At 47.0% G+C, this 25,816-nt stretch overlaps 1 protein-coding gene across 4 annotated transcripts in view; it reads left to right on the forward strand.

Moving 5' to 3' along the window:
* ARMH4 (armadillo like helical domain containing 4) overlaps nucleotides 1–25,816 on the forward strand; it is a 55,437-nt gene that overhangs the window by 8,464 nt on the left and 21,157 nt on the right. For 3 of the 4 annotated variants that reach the window (XM_033515188.1, XM_033515187.1, XM_015632285.1), the window contains exons 3-5: nucleotides 312–524; nucleotides 1,732–1,950; nucleotides 12,118–12,372. In XM_033515188.1, the coding sequence (XP_033371079.1) occupies nucleotides 312–524; nucleotides 1,732–1,950; nucleotides 12,118–12,372 (687 nt within the window). Of the gene's footprint in view, nucleotides 1–311; nucleotides 525–1,731; nucleotides 1,951–12,117; nucleotides 12,373–15,774; nucleotides 15,839–25,816 lie in introns of those variants that run through there. The other variant, XM_033515189.1, reaches the window with a different exon arrangement.

A 25,816-nucleotide genomic window follows, 5' to 3' on the forward strand; every position in this document is an offset into this window, starting at 1 on the left:
GTGCTGAAACCTGACTGATTAATTTCTAGATTAATTTATAAGCCCTCGACTTGTCAGCAGGTTCCCTCTCTGCTGTTTCCCAGATGTTGGGGAAGCAACACTGTCTTTAGGACTTGTGCAACAAAAATAAACCCTTCTGCATGGCTGAGGTTTCAGTGGGAGCTGGTCACTAAAGGCTGGACCTGCTGCTGGCACTGTGGCTCTGGAATTGTTAATGCATGGAGTTATATTCCTTTTGTATTGTGTCAGATGTGTGCTCTACTGCTGTCAGCTGTCCTGTGAGTGTGCCCTGACACCTGTTCTTGCTGTAGGTGTTACTCAGGAGATGACAACAGCTGCCCAGGAGGCTGATGCTGCTCTGTCAGCTGTGACAGAGGTGCCTGGTGCCACCCAGGGAGCAGGGGCTGCCAGCTTTCCTCAGGAGAACAGCGGGGAGGACACCCAGATGCTGACGGCTCCCAGTGCCACCGAGGTGCTGGTGGCACCTGGTGCCTCCTCCACAGTGAACCCTGTGCATGCAGAAGGTAGGACTCTGCTTCAGGGACTCACTTCCACACAGGATGAGATGGTACATCTGAAACCAGTGTCAGAGCCTGGACACTCCAGTCTCAACACAACATCCTTATTGAAGTCACTTTTTATTGCTGAGTTTCTGCCTCTAAAGCTGGGCTACTGCTGTGTTCTGCCCACACTGAGATCCACCACATTGGAATTTGCCAGCACATGGGGTTTTTTTTGCCCCAAATAAGTGAAGTAGAGGTTAAAAAAAAAATGCCCCAACCAAACAACCCCGCCATCTGTCCTTTCTAGCAAGGTGCCTTTAGCTTTAGACACTTAAATAGGTTTTTATTTATGGAAGGAGAGTTTTTACTTCTGGAACCCAAAGCAGTCACAATTGCTGATGCTCGGTGCAGAGGATGAAAATATTTCATCAGGATTACATGGGAGCCAGTGGTGGGGGAAAGACACCCTCCTGCAGGAGCCTTGGGTGTGGAAACCTGCACTGATGCTCACTTTTCCTGAGCAATGGTGGGATGTTCTCAGGTTGATGTAGCTCATACAGAAATGCTCTCAGCAGTCATGTTCCTGTAGCTGCTGCCTGCTGCTTTGGTGTCACCTTGGCAGGTACATGTTGGAGCCTGTCTTCTCAACAGGAGTGTGGCAAAGGGTCCCTCAGCACGAGGCTGACTCTGAGCTGGAGTGTATTTCTGTGGTGGTGGGGACCATTGTAATGAAAATGCTGCTGGGCAGCTTTTCTGGTAATTCTTGTGTTGCAGGGCAGCAAAAGAAAAGAGCTGTTTGTATTATATCTCTAAATTTAGGGTCCATTTGTAAGGGGGAGAAGGTTCTTCTGGCAGTTCCCATTAATTGAATTTGCTTCTGGGATTTAATTATAAATTCAACCAACTTTTATCTTTGTAATGAACTATTAGATCTGTCACTTGGCTCAGTTCTCAGCTGGTGTCTTGGTGCTCTGATCTTGTAATGGTGTGGTTATGAGTAGTCCTTAAAGCAATAGAATTAAAACCTTTAAGGGTTCCCCCCTCATTAGAGGGAACCTCCTTTGCTGGCTGCCCTTGAGGAGAAAGTTTCATTACAGCAGAGTCACATCTCAAAGGAAATGAAAGCTTAGTGACTCCCTTTGAGTTAAATTTTCATTAAGGAGTTCCTTGGGTTTTTTTAAAAAAAATATTGTTAGGCTGCGTGGCTGATGTTTCTTGTCTTCTGTAGATCTCACAGATGGGATCCTGGTCACCAGTGAGAAGGCTGTTCCAGCCACTGGTGGGATGTCTTCTAGCCCAGCTGGACAGACAGAGGAGCCATCCAGCAGAACTGTGGTCCTGGTGACTCCAGCATCAGTGGGCTCCTCTGTCAGGAGAACAGCTCTTCCCTCTGTGCGGAGGATCAGCACGGCCGTGACCTACGGGCTGGACCGCCTGGAGTCAGAAGGTACCTCTGAGCCCCAGGGCCAGGTGGCCTCCTGTGGGGTGCCACAGCTGCCCTGACAGCCCCCAGTTTGTCTGTTTGGCTTACACCTGTGTGTGCACATCTTACTGTTCCCAATAAAGTTGTTGAACAGCCTGTCCTCTCCCAGGAGGCACAGGAAGCAAGCAATGAACAGTGTCCTGGAGGATGCCTGAAATTCCAGTGGCTGTGGTGGGTGGGGGTGGGTTTTTTCCTGGATAGGGAGCAGCAGTGGTGTTGCTGTTGCAGCAGGGTCTGGCTCTGCACACCTGTAATGGTGTGTGCATGCACTGCAGAGCTCTGTGCCAGGGAACACCCACCAAGGGGTGCTGAGGTAAAGCAGATCCTGCCCTGGAGCTGCTCTGCAGCTCTGATCTGCCTTCTATTCAGCTCACCCACAATTTTCCTGCAGAGAACTGTTTCTTGCTCCTTTTCCTGCTTGAACTCCTCTCTGCTTGCTCATCCATCCAGTTCTGTGCTCCGGTGTCTGGGCTGATACCACCTGGCAGGAATTAATCTTTCCGCCTGTTTTTGCTCCCCTTCTTTTATCTTGACCTTCTCTTGCCGTAGTATTTTACTGCAAAGGTTGGCAGCTCTCCAGGGTGGCATTGCCAGATGGTATTTCTCCTCTGAGTAGAGGTGGGGTGCTGTAGACAACAGCTCATCAGCATCTTTTCTCTGCAGGAAGCAATAACTCTCACTCCTGTTAAGTTTAGAGGGCAGCAGAAGCTGGGAGCCTTCCCTACTGCATATGCCTGGCTTGCTGCTGGCTTTGAAGCCTTCCCTGAGCTCTCTGGGATTCCAACTGCAGCATTCTCCCCTTGCCAGGATGAATCTTGGATGTCACTGGCAAGGCAAGGATGTGGTGCTGATGGGAGAGTGGCAGCAGGGGAGGAAAAGGTCGTGTGTGTAGGGAAAACCTCATCTTTCAGGCTGGGAAATGAGGTCTCTGCTCAGCAAGAGCAGTGTGATTCAGGAGGCTAAAGTGTTTTATAGCCCTCTGGGATCTCCTTTAGAAGCCTGGGTTTCTGCATGGGAAGATAAGAGGGATTTCAGTTTCAGCTGAGCTTTGGTCTCTCTTGATTTGAGACCTTCTGCACAGGCATTAAAAAAACCTTTCTGCTCCAGTACAGGACTGATGCAACTTTATTGGATTCCTACTGCCCTCAGTTTTCTGTGCTCTGGGATCTTCTAAAGGCAATTGTGGGCTGTAGCAGGAACCAGGTGCCCTCAGTGATGAGGACTCAAGTGGAAATGTGGGTTTCTTGGCTCTGCAGGTGCCTGTTCTCAAAGGGCCACGGGGCTCTTTGTGCTGTGTGGATCTGGCACAGCTTTTGTGGGCTGAACCTCCTCTGCTCAGCCTAGACCTTTGTGCAGGGAGCCAGAAGGTTCCCTGGTGCTGGGGATCATGAATCCACATCTTGTAAAATGGGGCAACTTGGGGAAAGGCAATTGGCTTTCTGCCTGGGGATGGTGCTGCCCCAGTTAAACACAAAGGAAGGCTTTTTGAGCTACAACTCTGCTCCCTTAACATCTTTTTCTGTTTAATAGCAATTGGAGGGGTATCCCATCCTCATGGTGGAGTGGCATTTGGAAGCTTAGCTCCCAAAATTACAGTTCTGGTGTTTACTCTCAGAATATCTAGATGCTCCCAGATCCAAGATCTGTTTGGGAGTGTTTTCCTTTAAAGCTACACAGAGCTCCAGCCCAGGATACTCAGGTTTTTTGGGGATTCTGTTGCAGGCACATGATTGGGTCCCTAATGAGGGATCTTTGCCCTTTGGGGAGAGGCTGTGCCTGGCTCACTGTTGGAAGAAGTGCAAGGAGCTGAGTGAGCTCTACTGCCTTCAGTGGGGTCCTGCTGACTTGTCTCACTGAAGGCCTGGCTCATCATTAAATATAAACCCCTGCTGCTCAGCTCACTCTGTTTCTTGGGGACCATCTGTGCCAAACTGCCTGTGGTTAATTGCATCTGCGTATTCACCTGCCTGGCTCGGATGCAAAACTGTTTTAAAAAACCAAATTGCACAGACAGAATGAAAATATGTCTAGATGAGCTTATCCTCCTCTCTGGTGGACTCTGGAGAGATGAGCTGGGTAACAAATATCCTCCTGCCTTGACTCCATGGTGAGCTTGGTTCTACTCGCCCTTCCTAGTCAGAGAAATCCTATAAAGGGATTATAGGATATGGGGACAGGGCACAGCAGAGGATAAGGCTTGCTTGTCTGGGGGAATTGATTATGTATTTTGTCTCTGCCTAGAATTTGTATGTCTCTCTAGCAAGCTGAGCACTGCAGAGTTCTCTGTAGGCCTTCTGGGTACACAGAGCTGCCGGTTCAGCTGCCTTGCTGAGGACCACCTCCCAGTGCCATTCAAAAAGTGACTCTTTGGAAAGAAACCCCATTCCTTTTCAACTTGATTCCTGTGCTGTAGCATCTGCCATGGTAGGTGTTGGCAGAGGTGACTGCACACCCCCAGCGTGGCAGCATTTGGCAGGTGGGGCTTTCTGAAGTGGCAGGATGTGTGCAATGCTCCATCTTCTGCAAAATCATTGCAGTTTTCAGCTGAAACCTGCTGGCTAGAGCACACCAGACTCTGGTCCTGCTGCTGTGGGTGAGGGTGAGTCTGTATCTGGCCCTGCAGGCTCAAGATTTGGTTCTCTTGTGTGCCACCACCCTGCCTGGACAGCAGGGGATCATGGCATCACAGAATGGGTTGGGATGGAAGTGACCTCAAAGAGCCTCTCATCCCAACCCCTGCTGTGAGCACCTTCCACTACCCCAGGGTGCTCCAAGGCCTGTCCAGCCTGGCCTGGAACACTTCCAGAGATCCAGGGGCAGCCACAGCTCCTCTGGGCACCCTGTGCCAGGGCCTGCCCACCCTCACAGGGAAGAATTTCCTCCTGCAGTCTGATCCCCTTGCTGGGACTGAGCTGCTCACACAGTTCAGGGGTCAGGAGGGCTGCTGGCTGTGGAGGGTGCTCAGAGTTTGATTAAAGCAGGAGCTGCTCTGGCTGCTGTGTGCTGGCAGGAGCAGCCAATAGCTCTGAAAATGGACAACTTAAAATCAGTTGCTCCAGAGGAGGAGGCCTTAACCAAGTAGCTCTTGTGTGGAGTGTTCCCAATTAATTAGGATGGCTCTCAGCTGGCAGAGTTTGGAGTTTCATGTGTGTGTTCAGCCTGCTGTGAACCATTTTGTGTACCATAGAATAGTTTAGGTTGGAAAATCCTTCAGGATTGAGTCCAACCTTTGACCAAAATTACCTCTGTGTCAACCAGACCATGTCCAGTCTTTCCTTTAAACACCTCCAGCCATGTTGATTCCACCACCTCTCTGGGCAGCCTCTTCCAATGTTTAATCACCTTTTCTGTGAAGAAATTCCTCCTGAATATTTCAGAATTTGTAGCCATTTACATAAATTTATAAAAGATGCTGCAACTCCCCATTTTTTTTTGGAACTGTGTCACAGTAGAAGGGACTTTCTTTTTGATTTGGGGGGTGTGAAGGGTATTTTTCCCCGAAATTAAGGTTCTGAAGGGGATTGCTGTTTGGACCCTGACTCTATGGATTAAGATCTGCCTCACTGAATCTCTACAACCCTGTTAAAATTTTGAATTAGGATGCAGAGGTGTAAATAAAGCAGGCACTTAACCCAGCATGGTTAACTAGGCTGATATTATAATTCCTCACCAGCTCTTTGGATATCAACTAAATTGGCAAGGAACAGAAGATTTAAAACAAAGCACATGCAAAATGAATTATTAAATGGTTTTGGTACACACTTTTCTCTTGCTTCTTGTTTATTGCTACCACTGAAATGGGAACTGCTCTGTGTTGACCTCTATCTTCATCACAGTAGGTGGTGGCTCATCCCTCATTCTCCTTTGTAGCAGAAAATGGTAAGAAAAAGTGACAATTCCTTGTATCAAACCCAACTTTTTTCCCTCTCCTCTCTCTTCTGAAAGTGTTTGATACAGACATGCATAGTTTTTCTGCACAGCCTCAGCCAGGGCCTCACTCATGGACAAGGATTCCTTCCTTATCTCCAATCTAACCCTGCCAGGTTGAAGCCATCCCTCTTGTGCTGTCATGCACTGGTCCAAATTCCCTCTCCAGCTCTCTTGGACCCCCCTTTAGCACTTGGAAGGGTTTTCTAAGGTCTCCCTGAGGCTTTCCCATCTCTAGACTGAGCACCCCAAGCTTTCTGTTCTTTGTGATGTTGTGCCTCCAGCAGGCTGGATGACATTTCTTAGTCTGACCCACCTTAGTTCCTGTTCTGACCAAGCTTTGTTTTAATTTTGAACTGTATTTGATTTTTCATTTGTCCAAAAAAAAGAGGTGTTCACTTAAATATCACTTTAATGTTGTAGCTTTCCCGTGCTTATCTCCAAGCTTGAACAAAAACAGCAGATAAACCCCCACAGTTGCTGTTATTGAAATGTAATTGGGCTGTGTGAGTGAAAGTTTTTAATGAGTTTCTGTTTGTTTTAATCTGAGGATTAAGCAGTTTACCCTCCTGGCACAGGGGAGGTGGGTTCAGATAAGCAGGGATGTGGCAGTAAGGCTCTGCAAGGAACATTTTCTGCTGGAGCTGCTCAGGGCTGGGGTCCCTTGCCAGGTGGGAGAGTGTTGCTCATGGGGCTTTTTTTGGAAGCTGTTTTGTTCAGGGATGCTGCAGGAGGGGGATGAAGGATTTGGGAAGAAGCAGGAGCTCAGACTAGAAGTGAGCTGGGTGGACTCAGTCGTGTTCCCTTTGGCTCCTCTTAGTCCTCACAGGGCTTGAATGCTTCTGGAAATAAAACACCAACAGCCCTTCCTAATGAAAATGGAATGAGTGTCTCTGCTGGTGGTTTTTTAGTTTCTTTTGTTTGTTTTTTTGTTGGGATTTGTTTGTTTTGGATTTTTTTGTGGTTTGGAAAAAAAATCCTACACCCACAGCCCTTATCCTGGGGAAAGCATTTTATTAGGACATGTAAACTTTTTATCTGCCTTTATCTGTCTTGTTCTGCCCTGTCCACTCACAGGTCATGGCCATTAAATCTGCACTGATTTGACTGCCCTTGCTTCATAACTCACCTTTTTCTTGTCTTAAGCTTTATACTGGTTGGTTCAACCCCTGTACACCCAGGGTTCTGCAGCAAGCCAGGGAGCAGACTTGTTATAGTACATGCAGTGTATTCTGCAGCACTTTGGGTATTTTTTCCCCTTTAAAATAGTCTTGTCCTGCTAAACTGACTCTAGCCTGGCTCAGTGTGAGAGCAATTTTGAGGTGAATGCTGCTGTAGATGCAGTTTGTTTTTGTTTTAGCAGGAAATCCTTGAACTTGGACAAGAGAAAACAAACTTAACTTCCACCAGATTGGGTATTGGGGCAAAATTTAATCACTGGCTGATTAAATTTTGATTAAATTAATCAAGGGGTGGTCAGGCACTGGCACAGGCTGCCCAGGGCAGGGCTGGAGTCATCAGCCCTGGAGGGATTTAAGAGATGTGTGGATGTGGCACTTGGGGACATGGGCTGGTGGCCCTGGCAGTGCTGGGGAATGGTTGGACTTGATGATCTGAGAGCTTTTCCAGCCTTAATGATTCTGTGACGTGTAAATTTCTTCTCTTGAAGCTTCTGTGGGTAGGGTTATGTTATCCTGCTTTGTGTGGTAGGGTCAGACCCAAGAGGTGCATTCCTCCCAGCAGTCCCTTTCCCTGTGCCATTGCCCAGATGCTGAAACTTCCCAAGAGATTGATTTATTTATTTTTTCCAGAGCCCAGCATTTAAGACAGCACCACATCCTGCAAATAGCTTGGATGGCTTGGCAGTGCAGAACTCACCCCAGGGGGGATTTACCCTGATGTTTGGCAGAGTTTCTGTGTCTGGGTGTGTTGTCCCACTGTGGCACAGCACTTTTTCCAGGAGCACTCCTTGTGGTGAGAGCCTGTCCACCTTCCTACCAGCTCTCTCCTTCCAGGCTCTCACAGGCCCTTGGCAGCCTTCTGGAGCTGTTGGATGGTGACATTGTGACTGAGCACGTGAAGGCAACACATTAATAATGAAAGAGTTGTCCTAGAAAGGCCTTCCTGCCTTGACAGTCAGCTGTGATCACAAAAGCACTGCAGAAAGTGAACCTCAGTGGGAGAAAACACTTGGCAGAGCCTTCTTAGTGTCTCTCCCTCCTGCTCTGGCAAGAGATGGGAGTCATGGACCCCACCCATCCCTAATCCTGTTATTTCCACAGCATTATTTACATATTTACGTGGTGTTTTTAGCACATAGGGGTGACTGCAGCACTGAACACCACATAAAAACAATCACAAACTGTCATGGATCACAGCAGTCCTCTGGTATCATTTAGACATCTTTATGAACTGAGTTTGGTGTGAGGGAGGCTGGGAAGGGAAAGGTCAGTGCAAATGACAGCTCCACCTTTTGCCCTGCAACTTCTTTCCATTTTAGCTTGTGTTGTTTTTTTGTTTTTTGTTGTGCTTTGAATTCAGTTTGTGCCTGTGAGTGAATCTGTCACCTTCCACTGTGAGCCTCTCGCTGCTCAGGGCACAGCAAGATCTTTCTCCTGGGTGTTCAACCTGACTAATGATGGTTTCCTGGCTCTCCTGAGGGATACAAGTGCTTGCAAACAGTAATGGAAAATATCTAAATGTAGAAACATCATTCTGCAGTGAAGCTTTCTTCAGCTGAAACCTGGTGTAGCCCCATTTACCTTCAGCAAGGTTCTGAGACCAGTGGCTTCAGCTACAGCTTCTTTCAAGCCATCACACCCCCAAAACTTGAGTCTGAGGCTTTCAGATGCTGGATGCTGGGAGTTGTCCAATTCCTTCAGATTCCACAGCCTGTGGGTTCCTGCTGGGTCAGGGAAGTGCCTCACAAGGGAGGTGTGAGGTGGTCTCATTTCTCCTGCCTAAGCCACAGATGTTGTCATGGATGGGTAGTTTTGTGGTGAAAAACCTCACTTTTGGAGCAAGCACAAGGTGCTTTTGCCCCCCTGAAACAGCAAATCCCAACCTCTGGATCTCATCTGTGTCACTTGTGGATCCATTCAGAGTCCCATGATACAGCCCAGTGCTGCCTCTTTCTATTAATAAAGTTGGAATCCCCCAAAACCTCTGCTTAAAACTTGTTATTTTATCTCAGACTTGTTTCCTTGGGCCTCCCCTACAATGATACAATAACACATATTAATAACTACACAAACAAATGATGGGCCAAGAAAAAACAGCCTCAAGCTGCACCAGGGGCTGTGTAGATTAGACATCAGGAAAAATTTCTTTAACAAAAGGATGGTCAGGCATTGTGCCAAGCTGCCCAGTCCCCATCCCTGGAGAGATCTCCAAGATGTGTGAATGTGGCACTTGGGGATGTGGTTTAACTGGATTAACAGCTGGACTCAGTAATCCTAGAGGGCTTTTCCAACCTAAACCATTCCATGATACACAAAAATAGCTCACATTGAGCTGCAAATGCCCATAAAACTCTGGATTATTTCTGAATCTGCTGGGCTTTGCACTTTTCCTCCTTGCTACATTCAGTCTTTCCCAATAGTTCTCTTTCAATCTGCTGCTGAGGTCTTTTGAAGGCCAAAAGGAGGGGAATTCAGGAGGGGGATTAAATGGGGAAACGTGACTTTTGTCAAAGTCTGTTGTGTGAAGCACAAACCTCCAGCTTGAGCTTCAGCTGTGTGCTGCTCACTTCCATTTTCCACCTTCTGAGACTGCCAAGCCTTATGCACAGCCTGCCCACGGCTGCCTGTTGTGCCTCTGCTCCTGAAATCCCACACTTGACAAGTTTGGGGGGTTTATTTTTTGGAATGCAGATTCCTCCTTGTCACCACCAAGTGGTGCTCTGCACTGCACCTTGCAGCAAGGCAAGCTGTTGGCATTTCGGGATGGGGCTTAAAAAGCTGTTTTCAGTTGTGGGAACGAGCCAGAGAGGAGAAGGAAACAAGCTTGGGAGCCTTTTCTTTCCCCCTTGCAGCGGCTGTGCTGCCAGGATCTCATTATTCACAGCTTTCTGCTGTGGCTGCGTGGTGATGGATGGAGCTTGGTGATCATCAGATGTGATAAGTAGTCTCAGCACTTTCAATTTGGGTGTTCAGCTTGGCTGCCTTCGAGGCTTTGGAGACAGGGAGATGGCTATCTGTGGCTTCAGAGCTGGATCCTGGCAGGTGTGTGTCACTTGGATTGCTAAAAATCACGAGAAGCTTCTAAAACCCTTGTCCCAGAGTAGTTTTACAGAGATAAAAACCCGATGCCTGTTCTCTCCTGGCTGGTTTTTCCACCCAGTCTAGGGAAAAGCTCTGTTTGTGTTCCTCTTCTCTGGTGTTCTGCCTGCTCAGAGTCTCTGCTGTTAAATTTTGGGATTGTTGATAGCTGTCTTGCTCTGAGCAGAGGGAAAAGACCTACATTAACTTTTCTTTGCAGGTTTCCTGTGAGCACTCTCCAGGCTCCACTCTCAGCTCCACAGCTGTGTGTTTTATATGCAAACATGCATTTTGACAGAGAAAATTCTGATCTCAGCTCTAAATGATGGGCACATTATAATACAGAAACTGCCTGTAAAATGCAGTGGGAATTTAAGGGGCTAACTGCATCCCTGTGAGCTCCATTAGATGCTCTGTGTGGTGTCATTGAGGCAGGAATGATCTTTCCAGGTACCAAAAGGCATGCTCTAGCAGCATGATGCAGCTAAATCCCAACAGCAGCTCATTTGTATGGAACACAGGGCTAGGACTGAAAGGCAGTGACCAGGATTGTCTTGTCTGCTGAGCTGAGGAAAGGAAATTGTTTGGAAGCAAACCCCTGAGTTACAGGGGAAGGAGATGCCATGGCACAGCACAGTGGATCAGTGGGTTTATAACATGCTCTGATTTCTCATATTTTCACCTCATATGATATTCCAGTCTGTTGGGGCCATTTCATCCAGGATGGATTGCCACCAGCCTGTATGAGGTACAACTACAGGGATATCAGGATAACAAAGGGTGATTTGGCTGGATTGTTGGTTTTTAATGCCTGGATGCAGGGTGGTGATGGGCTCTCCCAGTCTGACTGCACCAGGGGGGAATTTTTCTACAGGGCTGAGCAGAGTTGGTGTAAATTACATAAAAGTGCATAAATATGATGTTTTGATTCTTAGCCTTGAAAAACTAACTGTGAGAAATTCAAAGCATGCCATTGTTCCAGATATCACCTTTCCATGGTGGGTGGCTCCATCAGGAGCTATTAGATAGCTCCAATGCAAATTCTGGCATAGGATGTCCCTGAGACTTTGGTAACTTGGGAAAATGTGGGAAGATTGGCTCTGTATTTGCCCTGCTCTAGACTTCTTCAGCATCTGAAATTTTCCAGTTGTGGCTGGAAACAGGATGTGGACAGAAAAAAACCTTTGGTTGGATCCAGTACAGTGGTTCCTGTGTTGCCATTTTAGATTCTAGTGATGAAATACAGCTTAAATATTTATTTTTCCATATGTTAACAGTTACAGACAGTTTAGGAATAAATGGCTCTCTGCTGTAGCAGAAAATTCATGGAGTCACAGAATGGTTTTGGTTGAAAGGGACTTTAAAGATCATTTTGTTTCAACCCCCTCCTTCAGTGGGAGCACTAAATTCACAGAAATTTCCTCAAATTAAAATATCAGCTCTCCTGTGAAGCGTTGGCTGTGCTGCCTTCTTTCCAACACTTCCCAAGCCCAGGTGGGATGGGACTTGGAGCAAGCTGGTCTTGAAAGCTGAGCCCTTTCCAGAGCTGGGAAAGCCTCAGTAAGAGTTAAGGGTTACTTAGAGCTGCCTCCAAGAGTGGCAATCAGGGAAGGAGTTCTCACTTGAGCTGTAATTGCTTGAACAGTGAGCTCTGCAGTTACAGACGTGTTGGTACACATCCACATCCTTGTTTGCACCCTGCTGCTAGGAAGCCAAAAATTTCTGTATTTCCTACTAATCTGAGGGTCTGAGACAACATCTCCTTGTCCCCCAGCAGCTCCCAGTGGTGAGGAGCTCCTCCAAACGAAGCCCTGTGGGTGTCTTTGCTGTCAGAGAACAGCACAAGTGTGTTCAGCTGCTCTGCCTGGTGCTCACCTAGGGGGATCTGTGAACCTCCTGCCTGGTGGGATGGTTCCTGATGTTCCTTTTCTGTCTCCCTGGCCAGAGGGTGAGGAAGAGGAAGAGGATGAAGAGGAGGAGGAGGAAGAAGAAGAGGAGGAAGAGGAAGACGAGGAGGACAAAGACATTGACCTGATGGATGAAAGCATGGAGGGCGACACGGAGCTGCCAGGTTTCACACTTCCAGGAGAGACCTCCCAGGAGCCCCTGGCTGGCCTGGAAAACCCTGTGGCCCAGCTGGCTGGGGTATCCTACCAGGTTCCTGACACCATTGAGTGGGAGCAGCAGAACCAGGGTCTGGGTAAGAGAAAAGCCCCTTCTTCCTTTACCTTTCACATCTCCTGCTCTTCACTCTGTGTGAGACAGTCCCTCCTACCAGACATGGGTTGGCTCTCAACACAAAGCAGGTCCATTCATGAGGAAACCCAGTTCACCAGTGATTACTGGTGCCACTGGGATGTGTCCCAGGCAGTGTGACCTGACTTGTCATTTTGGGGAGAATATGGGTATTCCAAACCTGCTCCTGCATTCTCAGAGCTTAGTGTTGTCTTGCTCCAGGGATGGACAAAAAAATGACTCCTAAGATGAGATTCCTGGGGAAATTTCAGTTCTCTTTGCCCAAGATGGGTTGGTGCAGGGATATTTGTCCCTTGGGGACAAAGTGAGTGGGGTATTTGCTCATCAGCCCATTTGTTACTGCAGCAGCATTTGTCTGAGTTCCACTTTTGTGACATTTTGAGAGGTCCAGCCAGGGTAGCCTGTGCTGGCAGTGTGAAGACAAGCCTGCAAAGCCTTTATAGAGCTTTAAACAATTTATTCCTGCTGTTTGTATAGGCCCTGTGTTTAATGACTGTGTTTAATTACTTCACCCAAGAGTCAGGGTCTATATGTGTGAAGTCCATGTGATGCAAGCCAAAATTGGTGTGGGACAAGGGAGATCTTAGAAGGGAACTTGTCCAGCTTGGCAAAAGGCTCTGGAGTAATTTCCCAGCATACTCAGTTCCCAAGCCAAGCCCAGTCAAATGCAGTGGGAACGTTTCAGGTGATTTTGTGGAAGCTGAGCTACATCTAGACAGAAGGTCCTTATATCTGACTGTTAGAGTTAGCTGTTCTGAGAAGCTCATCAAATTAAAAAAACCCAAAGTCTTTTGTATGTTGTCTGTTACATATATCTGTGTGATTCCTATCACTTCCCCTGACTGTGTAATTGTGATTTAACCTGGAAGTTCTCCTCTGAGGCTGTTTCCAGCCTGCTTTAGTGATGTTGGCTTCCTGAATTGAATCAAAGGTTGTGTTTCCAGAACTCTGTGGGAGGGTTGGCCTTTGAGGGGAGATTGAGTTTGCAGCAGGACTGATTCCTCCCTGTCACACTAAATCCTGCTTGAAAAACACAGGATTGTTGGGTGGTGGCTGTGTCAGGCCTGTTTCACATGTCCTGCTGTCCCACCAGGCTGCACAGGAGCTGTGGGAGAGGAATAATTCCGAGTCCACAAGGGTGTCTGGTTGTCTTTGGCAAGCTGGGTGAAGGAGGTTTGTGGTGCTGTTGTACAGGACAATGTTTGCCATGACCTTTGGGGTTACAGAGGAGCTTCTGTGTCACACTCAGCTCAGGGTTTATGCAGGTCTGGACTGGAGTCACAGCTGCATTTCCAGCTCAGGGTAGGAATTTCATATCTGCTACAGCAGGCAGGTGAGAAAGCAGTGACCTGGGGCAGATGCTGTTCCTCAGAGCCTGGAAAGGGCAGCTTTCCAAAAGTTTCAAACAAGGAATAAACAGACTATGTGGTAAAAGGCAAGATTCTTCTCCCCAGCTTATGTTTTATTGACTTCCATGCACATTGGAGGAGCCCCTGTGAAGTGTGAGTTGGCTCAGCATCAGAGTGATGGGTCTGAGCACCTGAAGGACTGGGCAGATGAGGATTTTGGTGCTCTCTGGAAGTCACCAGATCCAAGTGGTTTGGATTGCCTTTTGTTTTTAGGCTGTTGCAAGCATCCATGAGGGAGAGGATGAGGCTGTGGCTGAGCTGAGTTCATTTTTAGGAATTGGATGGGACTTTTGTGCAGTGCTGTGCTGACAAAAAAAAAAGGAGGGGATGCAGTGGGATCAGCCTCTCTGCTCGTGACTCACCCCTCTGATTCCAGCAGAATCAGATTCCAGCCATTTATTCTTTGCCTGTCTAGATGACCTCAGTGGCTCTGTGACACTGCTCCTTCCCCATCTGCAGTGTGCTGGTGCTCAACAGTACTCCTAAGAGAAAGGGAAATTATTTATGTTTTAGAGGCACAAAGAAAATGGAAATAGATGAGGAGATTTGAGCTAAATAATCTTTAAGATCCCTTCCAAACCAAGACATTCTGTGATTCTGTGAAAACCAAGGACTTGCATGAGCTCACACTGATAAGCTAAGGCCATGGAAGGAGCTGAACCAGGGGATGAGAGAGATTTCCTGGGTGTAGTGAGGAATGGGAGATGCTTCTGCAGGAGTGCAGCCCTTCCCCTCCTCATTTGTGCCAGGTGGGGATTTCTGCCCTGGTTCCCAGCTCTGGATTGATGGGCACACATCAGGCTACCTCTGTGTCCATTCCTAGTCCTGTGTTCTTCTTTATGGAGTGTACTTGGGAGAGCAGGAGAGGTGGAAAAAGCACACAGCTTGTGTCAGCAGGAAGTGGTGGTTAAGAACACAAGAAATCCCCCAAACCTGTCAGGAAGCTGGAGGATCTGCTCCCATTGTTCTGCTGGAGCACCTGGAGAGACCAGACTCGCTGTAAAATACTTGCTAAGCCTTAGATCTGCTGGATGGGTGCACAGGCTATTTTTCTTCGAGTCCTTTTTTCCTCTAGGTGATTTTTGTCTTTGAAAATCCAGTTCTTTTAATTTGGGGACAGCTTTGTAACTGCTGGACATCCCCAGAAAAACTCTGTGTGTCTCTTCCTTCCCTAAATAGTGCTGAGATGTGAAGAATTTCCCTTATTGTGTAAATTAAGCAGGGTTTGGAAGGGGAAGTTGTTCTACTTCACCTGGGATACAGCATTGGAGAGTGAGACCTGAAGGAAGGTGACAGTACCCAACACAGAACAGAGTGAGGGGACAACATCCAAGCACCAAACTTTTACAATTGGCATTTTTCCATTTTTAAAATACTCTGCACTTGTGTCTTCCTTCCGGGGATGCTTCTGTCCTCCAGCCTTCAGAATTTTGACATTTAATGCTAAAATCTATAGTGCAGAAGAGCCCAGAAGTGTTGGAATTGCTGTTCTCAGCTCAGTTATTATTGAGTTTGCTTGTTCTGATGGCTGACATGCTGTAAATCCCTGGAGAACAAGGAATTTGATCCACAAAACAGCTTGGCAGAGCAAGAGACAGTTTGGATTTTTGTAGTGGTCAATGAGAAGGCACTGGAGGAACAGAATCATTAAAAATGTCAGTTCTGGGCAGTCAGATGGTCTTACATTAACTCCAGCTGAGCAAAAGTCATTTATAAGCACCAGTAACGAGACTGACAGTTTTACAGCCCATCAACTGGCTCTCTAACCAGCAATATATAGACAAAGAGTAAAGCAGAAAATGAGAAAACCTGGGCATTTATAAAATAGAATTTGACCCTCCAAAAGCTGTCCTGGAGGCCTGCAGCTCTGGGGAAGCAAGGTCTGAATATGATTTGGGTTTGGTTTGGTGTCCAGTTCAAGTGCTTTTCTTTCACAGGTTGCCAGTGAAGGAGAGAGCAGCACTTTTGGACCTGTCTGCGTTCTCTGTGAGGTGACTTTGGTGTCTCTGTACTTGTTTCTTGATTTCTGTGTAGGTGGTGTGTGGTAGGCAAACACTGAATGCCTGGAGAGCATCAGAGGAACACAAAGACCAGGTGTATAGCTTGAATTTTCAGGAAATAGATAAAAATACCTGATTTTCCCCTGCTCCCTCTTTTGTGTTGCGTTACCAGGAGAGCTGCAGTTGGTTGAGGTGGGTTCAAACCTGGTAAACAGTTCATGGTCCTTTAGTTACTCCTCATGCATCTTAGAGCTGGTGGTCTTTGCTCTACAGCTCCAAGGAGATCAAACCCCTCTGCTTCTGTTGGTGGTGGCTTCTTCTCCCAGTTCTGTGAGAATTCTTAATTTAACAAGAATGAGCCCAGAGGAAAATGGCCTTAGGCTTCCAAGCTATTTCCTGATGCCTTAGTGCTTGCCTATCACCCACATCCCAGGGTGAGTAACTCCTGCTATCCACAGTAGGTAACAGCAGGAGATCTGGGCAATTTACTAAGCCTTTAATTTTACCACACTGGGCCATGCAGTAGTTTGCTTTGTGCATTTAAAATGTAGGGAGTTGGTGTTTTCTCCATTTGGGGTCCACTTGATGTAATTTCTGTATTTTTGCTAACATGATTTTTCACCTTTGTCTTCATCAAACTGCAGTTCCACATTACATCTGAATTTACTGTCTGTGGTGGGTTGTTTGTATGCAAGGTACAATTTTTTATTCTCTGTTTCAACCTAAATCCATTTTTGCCCATAGTTGACCCATTGGTGTGTTTCTTGCACCCACCTGTTTAAGGCAATACCAGAGGGTATATATTATATATATATATATATATATATAAAAGACAGGGTTTTAGCTTGAGAGAAGTCACCTGAGTTGCCTGGTTCCACAGCATTTGTTTTTGATTTCCATCTGCCCATGGAGGAATTGTACACAGGGGAGTTTGGACCATCCCTGTGGATAGGATTTAGAGATTAAAAAAAACAAACAAACAAACCAAACAAACAGCAATTTAGGAAGAAGTTATGAAGTGTGACAATATAATTCTCGACATGTAGTTTCCAAAACATAAACCATGTCTGTGTTTCATGTATTTTTGTGGGTAGGACATTGGTTCTTACCATAATGGAAGGTCATATAACTCTCTCAGGTAATGACAAGGCACTTGCATAATAAACACACTTTTGGAATGTGTGTTTTTTGTTTTTTTTTTATAATGGATAAAAAATTTTTTGCAGCTCTGAGCAGCTACTTACAGAGAAAATAGCTCTCGTTGTATTGCAGATCTGTGGTCACAAATTACACTGCATAAACCATAGAACAGATGCCTCTGGTTAATGATGGTGAGGCAGAGGAGCAGAAGGACAGTAGTGGAAGATGATGAATGCTTGAAATGTCATTTTTACAGGAAGATAGGATTAATGCTTTTATGGGCAAAAATAACCAGCATTAGGAAGGCAGGAGCTGAGACTCAGAAATTAGTAATATGTTCTTTAATTGCTGCCCCAAATGGATCTATTTTAAGTACTCTTACAGCTCGTGGCATTGGAACATCGGAGTGCCTTTTAATCTTTAATGCATTTATCTCCTTAATCACCCTGGAAAGGCTCATCTGTGTTTTAAAGGTGGTGAGCAAAACCACGGAGGGGCCCTGTGACCCCTGGTTTCACCAGGGAGCCTTTGGCAGAGTGGGGATTTGAAGGAGGGGAATTGAATCAGTGCTTGGGCATTGCCTTTCCCAGCTGGAGGCAGGATGGGCACACCTGCATTTGTCCCTGGGATGGAAGCAAAGATCACTCAGAGAGTCACCATCCTGACAGTCCATAGGAATCCCAGGTGGGAGAGGCTGGCAGGAGCCAGGATGAGGAGCATAACCAGCAAATTTTCCTTCCCCACATGTTCCAAGTGCAGCTGCCTGCAGCAATCCTGCCCCATCATAGGTATTTATGTGGCACCAAGCACTGGCCATGCCAGGTCTGGCTTCCAGACGGCTGCAGACAGAAATGAGCAGTCTCAGGAACAGAGATGATTATTTTTCCTGTCTTTCTGGGTGCTCCAAGTAATTTATACAGTTCCATATGTTCCTTGCTAGCTCCCCTTCCCTCTCCCAAGCAGCAGTGAAGCTCCCACCATCAATCTGTGCCTAACTCAGGTTTCTGTCCCTCGTGAGGGATGTGCACTCCCTTTGGAATTGCTTCTTTTTTACCTAAGAGATTGTTCATGGTTGCATCTTAATCCTGGAGCAGACTCATATTTAATCAGGTTTGTCTTGTCAGAGGGAATTCTGCATCCTGTCTGTGAGCAGTGGTGATCCTCTCTGCCAGCTCAGGGTGACATTTGCTGTTACAACAGCAGAGCAGCTCCCAGGAGGGTACAATTCACATCAGAGATGGCTTTTGTTCCTCCTCACATCTAATTCCAAGGTGTTTTGGGCAGTGTGTCTCTCTAACATTCCTTCTTTCTTCAGCCTGCTTGTTCCTTGCACAGCCCTGTGATCTTGGTCAGTGGGACCTTCCAGGAGACATGAACCTTGGACAAGTCTGAGCCCTGTGGCCCTGACCTACCACCCTTTTGTGCTCTTCCCTTTTCCATCCAGCACAAGACTGCTGTGCCCTTGGCAACAAGGCCAGTGTGTTTCAAAGGGAGGACAGGAACAGTGTGTCTGCTCTGTGAACTGGGATGAGGGGATTCCAGCCACGGAGCATGAGCCCCTGATGAGCTGGAGCCACCTCAGTTCTTGTCCTCAAAGCAGAGATCAAGGCTAAGGGAAGGGAACAGAGATGAGGGCAGTGGTTGGAGGGATTTAAAAACACCCCTGGAGGGATTTAAAAGCTGTATGGTGTGGCACTTGGGGACACGGGTTAGTGGTGCCTTGGCAGTGCTGGGGGAATGGTTGGTCTTGATCTTTGAGGGGCTTTTCAGAGTAAACAGTCCTTTGATCTGATGAGTAAATCAGAAGATTGGAGGGTGTCTTGGTGATTCCCAGCTCTGCTGTCAGAAACAGGTGACACAAAACTGTTGCTCACAATAATCAGGCTGATATTTAACCCTGACATTTTTGTTGGAGTGTATCAGGAAACAGCAGCACTAAAACATCCTTGGATACTTTACTTTGAAATACCAGCCCTTCCACAAAGTTTATGCATCCTGTGTCAGAGGAAGACTAAGCCCATTTGTTACCAGCCCTTAAGTGCTGCCTCCAGGGGCTGGGGGAGGATTTAGAGGCATTTTCTCAGTTTTGGCTCTGCCTTCCCTCTCCCTGCCCACAGAGAGGTTGGAGCCCCATCAGAAAAAGTATTAAACTGAAATTGCAGGGAGGAGTGAAGAGATCCTGTCCATCCACGGTGTTTCTGCTTCTTTTTCTTCAGTTTGGAGAGAGTTGGCACAGAGGCATGGAGAAATCATCTCCAATCATCCAAATCATCTGCCTGGTTGTGGGAGGAGAGAAGGAATTTTGGTCACCATGGCTGACATGGTTGGTGTGAGAGGTCCCAGTGACTGGGAAAAGTTTCTAATGGATGCAGGGATACATGGATGAATCCAGGTCTGAGGGCTGCTGCCAATGCTGCCTGCCCTAATCCCCACTACCCTGCCAGGCAAATATTCCCTGAAGTACCTGCAAGGAGGATTCAGCAGCTTCTCTGGTGGAAACATCTGTGGAAGACTCCCCTGCACGGCTCAGGTAGGGGGGTCTTAGGTGATGTCTGTGTACACAGAGCATTAGGGAAGGTTTACTAAAGGGAACCCTTCACCAAAAGGGCTTTCAAGATCTGAAACATGTTGCCCAGATTGTGTCACCAGGCCTGGAAGTGCTCAAAAAACATGGATATGATTTAGTGATGAAAATGGTGGTTGGACTTGATGATCTTTGCCATCTTTTCCAGTGTTAATGATTCTATGAAATTCTCCCTCCTTGGCTTGGTGGGCAGCACAGAAGGGCAGCTGCAGCAGCACCAGGCTCCTGGACTTTCCCAGCACAGGAAGATTACTTCCAAAAGCCTTTCTGCTGCACCTCCAGTTGCTCTTGTCAGCCCAAGAAAGCCAAGTTGGGAAACTCAGGCACGTGTCTGAGTGTTTCTGACCTTCCCCAGCTGTCTGCCTCTATCCATCTGTTTGACACATCCTTTAAAGTTAGGATATGTCTGCCTTGGAACATGACTTTGCATTTACTGCTCCAGGTAATTTATCTTGGGTTTTTTTTTTACCTGGATTCAAGGATAAGGTCCATTAGCCTGCTCTGTGCTCTGAAGGCTGGGCTGCATCTGCTGCCCAAGCTCCATCTGGCTTCCTCCAGCATGGTGAGGCAGGAATCCTTCTGGGCTGTCAGCTGCCTTGGGTTGCCTGTCCCCTGGCCTGTCAGCCCTGCTGGAATGTAAATCAAAGTGTCTTTGCTCTCTCATTAATCTGCAGTAATCCTTGTCCTTTCCCACCCCTGCAGTTCCAGTGTACACACGTGTCACTTCTCAGTGTGCTTTGCCTCTTCTCCCACCCTTCAGTTTCTACATGTCAGAAAACTTGGCTCCATCTAGCCACAGGAGCTGGTTTGGAGCCCCTCTCTCCCTGTGGATTTTGGCAGTCACTTAGCTTGACTGAAGAACACAGGCAGGGCTGTGCCATCCCTGGGTGAGAGTTACTCATTTTTCCTTTGTGTGCCTGTCTGGGTGGCCTTTGCCTTGTAAAAAGAGGCTTGTCCTTACGTTGGAGGAATCACATTTATTTCCTAATAGTGATCTATACTGCAGTACAAAAATCTGTCTGTTTTCATGGCATTCAGAAAATGGAGAGGGGAATGTGGAGGTTCATCAGCCTTGAATTGCCTCTGTCCTTCTGGGGATTTATGTCAGAGGCTGATCTTTGGGGTTAAAATGTTGGCCCCGTGGCAGAGCGGGTGAGAGAAAAATGGAGCAAAAGGGCTTTTTGCAACAAGTAGCGGGGAGACAGAGGGTAATTTTAAAATTTTCCTTCCTAATGAGAATGTAGATGCACTTTCAACTTGGACAGTGCAAACCAGAAATGATTGATGCTAAACTTGTTTCCCCTCTGGTGTTCACTTGGATTAAGACCCCTTGAGAATCAAAGGAGATCCAAGTTATTTCCTGGAAGGATGCTCTCTCTGTCTCTAAATATAGTTATACATAAATATGTAGAAGTTCTGCTCTGCCTGAGAGTGAGTTAGGAACATATATTGGAAATAAGCAAATTGCTCAGATTTTTGTCTGACAAATAAAATAATTACCTCAAACCTCCAGCGGTTGTTGTTTTGCAGAGATGCTGAGTATCAACATTAATCACAGACAGGGGTCGATATGGTGAGAATTACTGGAGGCTTTTGCTTTCTTTTTTCTTTTTTCACCCCCTTGTTTTTGAGTAATTCTAATCACAGCCTCATCCGAGCCTGGGCTGTAATAAAGGGTTTCAGCCAGGCTGCTCTCTGATAGCCTATCATTTATTTTAATACACCAGCAGCACCATCTGTGCTTGAGGCTTTATTAATGTGAAGTGAGGCCGAGAGGTTCTCCAGTCTGAGTCCTTTTTGAGGCTGTTTTTCCCAAATCCCTCTTTCCCCTCTGACTGCTCAGGCTGCCTTTCTCACTCGGGTGTGTGAATGGACTGGTTTTGCAGGAGTGGCTGCTCAGCCTTCTGTTTCTTGTCCTTGTTTTGTTTAGCACATGCTGTGCTGCTGTCACTGTCCCCTGAAGCTGGATGTGCTGTTGCACCCTCAAGGGATGCCCAAGCTGAGGTGATCCAGAGGATGCCCCAAGGTCCCTGTTAGGAACACAGCCCAGGAAGCCACCCCTGGAACATGTGGCATCTTGGTGACCCTCCTGTGCTTCTGCTGTGGGTGCCAGTTATTCCAGCATTTCCTTCTGCACACTTTGGGACAGGTCTAGCATCAGCAGAGGCTTTCCAAGACCCCTCAATGGCTTTGGTGTGTGCTTTGGTTTAGGACTGAGGAGGGATCTCAGTGTCTGCCCTTCCAGTCCCACCAGAAGCTGTTTCTTCCTGTGAATGAGGGAGTTACTTTGCCCTGCTCAATCCTGGCTTTCCTTACACATAAGCAAATTCAGGAAAATGATAAGATGGGGTTCAGTATAAATATCCTGTCAGGAAAATAACTTCCTCGTGGCTTTTGTAATTTTCTATATGTGTTGGGACTGGTTAAATACAGCCTCATTTGATTTTTTGGTTTTAGGGAGTGTTGTGTAGAGGGCCAAGTGCCATGTCAGACCTGGTGAGTGTCCTGAGGGAAGCAGAGCTTTCTGGTTATGCTCTCCCATAGCCAGAACATGTTCCTGTGAGTGCTGTTTCAGCTCTTAAGTCACAGTTAGCAGTGACTCCGTGGTGAATCAACCCTGCTCCAGTACAGCTGGGTGGACTTTTCCAACCTAAATAATCCTGTGATTCTTTAATTGCAGTCTGGAGCACGACAGGCAGGGAGTTAAATTAACTTTTGGTAGACTGAGGCAGCCAGGAGCACGTTTTGTTAAGGTGCATGTCTTAATGGAGCAGACAAAAGCTGGCAAAACTCAGCATTGCTCTGGTGAATGCTCTGGTCCCACAGCCTTGGGGCTGCAGAGGGATTCTCTGGGACTGGGAGCTGTTGTGCTTCGGGCTTAGCAGGGCTGCATCACTGGCTCCTTGTGTCTGACCTCAGGCTCTGCATCCTGACAAGCCCAGAGCAGGAACCACAGTGGTTGTTTGGCCCAGCTGTCTCAAACTGTGGCAGATCACCCCTGCCTGGCTGCAGGAGGACAGAAATGCAGGGCTTGGGGTGCAGCTCCGTGACTCCTTCCAAAGGCACTGCAGGGGATTCTGTCTCCAGGGATATCCCTGGAGCTGTGACTGCAGCTGGTGGGAGCTCCTGGGACGGTGCATGGACATAGCCTGGCACAGACAGTGGGACTTGATGATCTTAGAGGTCTTTCCCAGCCCTAATGGTTCCATGAGATTGCAGCACCACCCCTCAAACCAGAGCAGGCAACCCCAGTCGGAGTCATCTGCAGGAGGAAGAGAACATTCAGAGGTACTAATTGACAGCAGCAGTGATTAGTTATTAAGGTTTGCTTAGTCACTACTGTGTGGGCTCTGAAAATGAATATGAGGGTTTAAAGAAGTGGGACTTTCCGTTTTCTTAATATAATCTGGATGTGCTTCAAGCTCCTGCCAGCAGTTCCCATGGATAAATTATATAGTGTGGGTGGGCAGGAGAGTTCCCCTGTCCTCATCTCCCTGGGATGAGCCAGGAGAGGTCTGCAGCTACCTGGGTAGCTCCTGAGGGTGCTGGAGTCCCCTCTGATGGCCTGGCAGCTCAGGTGTTTCCCTCCTCTGCTCTTCACTGCATAGAAATTAGATTGGATATTATGAAAAAATTCTTTAATCAAGGTATTGTCCAGCACTGGCACAGCTGCCTAGGGAAAAGGTGAATTCCTGGAGGGATTTAAAAGCTGTGGATGTGGCACTTGGGGACATGGGTTAGTGGTGGCCTTGATGATCTTAGATGGCTTTTCCAACCTAAACAGTTCTATAGCTGTGTGATTCTAAAAGCAGATTTCACTGACAGGGTTCCCAGGTGATGAGTGTTGGACCTATCCTGCCCTGTTCCCAGCCCTGAGCAGGGAGGCAGAGATGTTCCCCATCTAAGATGTTCCCCACAGTCCCTCTGGGCTTGGGATGTGTGGGTGTTAATGCTCAGGGTAAATACATGGGGAAAAACAGGGCTTATTTTGCCTGGGTAAGTGTTTCTGAAAATAGTAGTGTTTCTGAAATCCTGGAGAAAATCCTAGGGACAGTCAAGTTGCAGGGGGAAATTGAGGCTGAGAGTTGTTTTCATTGTTAGTCCTGTAACCACAAGAGAGTGAATCTGAATGGCAAACTGGGTACTCTTGGCAAAGAGCAGGAATTAGAGCCTCTCTGTATGAGAGAATGGGGAGGATGATATAGTAGGATCCTGGAGGGATGTGGGGGATAAAGGAACAGAGAGAAAAATAGCAACCAGCATTTTAACTCTGAATACTCTGTGCCATTCTGCCCCTCTGTGCATCTGGAAAGGGAAACAGCAGAGATGGAAAGGGTTTGAGGAAGAAGGAGGATCACCAAAAGGATAAATTAACATGGATAACCAGAGGATAAATGGATAAATGGGATTCTTTGCAAGGAATGACAGCAGAGATCTCGTCCAGAGCCCCAGGAAGATGTGCTAGGGGAGTGTTGCTGTGTGATGTGCCATCTGTCAACTTTTCCTAGAAAAATGTTCTTGGTCACTGCCAGCCTCACAGGGCCAGCCTGACCTTTGGTCTGGCCCAAGCTGCCTCACCTGATTACAGTGAAAAGTGTTGCTTTTTCATGAGTCCTTGAGCAAATCACTTTCCCATGCCGTGGCTGAGTGCCGGTGTTCACAGATGAGACAATTCCAGTGCTCTCTGGGGGCACATTCTTTTAGGTTCTTTTGGGCAGATACTGACTCTTCTTTGCATGTTTGTAGAGTGTTTGTGTGTGATCTCAGGTGGCCTTTCAGCTCTCACAATAATAGAAATTAATAACAAGAAATTCAGTCTCTTCCTCCTGTATTAGATTTTGCTCATTAAATGTTCACAGTTGCTGGGACAAAATCTGTACTGAAGCCTGGTAAGTGGAAGGCTGGGACTGGATCAGCAGTGAATTGGTGCAGGCAGGAGAGTGAGGAAGGGAAATATCAGATCTGTTTTTGCCTTTCCCTGGGAGCCTTCAGAGATGGGATGTGGAGCTCAGCTGATGCAGTACAACCATCCTTATATTTCCTTCCTTTGGCAAGAGGTTCCTCCTACAGCCCTTAACCACGTGCTGGGGACAGAAAACCCAAAAACTCTCTGGCAGGGAGCTGTGACTCAGGAAGGGAAGGGACCTTCCAAAGCACTTTCAGTGTCTTCCAAATTCACCAGGCTCCACATAAAACATTTTTATACTGAAATCAGAGATGTGACCTTGTCAATAACTTAACTGAGGGACCAAAGACAGGCAGCTGAGTGCAGTTTAAATCTGTGTCATCCCCTTCCCTGGATGAGAACTTTGCCTGTTTTCTTTTGTGATCAGACTGCCCTGCAGTTGCTGTCACTGTTGGACTGAGTTCTCTCTTGCATGATCTTATCTCATGTCTTCAAGGCAGAAAAGCTGGTGCAATAGCACAGAAAGTCGTGGCATTTCCAGCAAGGCACCAGGTTTGCTTTGCTCAGCTTCCCAGGGTCTTGCTTGCTGTTCCCAGATACCAAATGGAAACTTTCCTGAATGCATAAATTACCTGTGGATTCCCAAAGCTGGTTATGGGTCCCACAGCTCACATGGAAATGCATGTTGCTCCTTTGGTTTTGGTAGTTCTGTTTATCTCTTTGAAATGGACTTTAAAAATGAGACTTCAGCTCCTGCACCCCTTTGGGTTCAAGGAAATGTGGACAAAAAGCATTTCTCAATCTGGAGAGATGGATAAATCAGGGTGTTGTGATGAACTGGTTTGAGTCAACAGTTCTTTGGGCCTGTCAGTCAAACCTGTAACTAGGCTGGATCAGTAATTGCCCAAGTCTGTCAAACATATTCACAATATTACAGGGTAAGGCCAGTAAACTACTTTTCATGTTTAGGACTTAATAAGAAGTGCTCTGCAGTTTCATTGTTTTCTGTACCTACAGAGAATTTCAGATTTCAGATGGCCCATAAAGGTTTTGTTTGTGCTGTGGAAAAGGCAGCTTTTCCCCTGGGAACTCCCTGTGCACAGTATTTGCAGTTAAAAACAGAAAAAATTGCAGCTACTTCTTCAGAAGAGTAAGGAGAGATTTTGACAATCTCAACCTCTTTCCTTACTAATATTTGTTATTCTTGCAGCTAAGGTATGAGCAGTTCACCTGTGAATTATAGAATCTCATCTTGTTTCAGCCTTTCCATTAAGGGAAAAGGGACACCTTCCATTAGACCAGGTTGCTCCAAGCCCCATCCAAGCTGGATTTGAACATTCCAGGAGTGG

The sequence above is a fragment of the Parus major genome, chromosome 5 (genome assembly GCF_001522545.3).
Source record: "Parus major isolate Abel chromosome 5, Parus_major1.1, whole genome shotgun sequence".
Lineage (NCBI taxonomy): Eukaryota > Metazoa > Chordata > Aves > Passeriformes > Paridae > Parus > Parus major.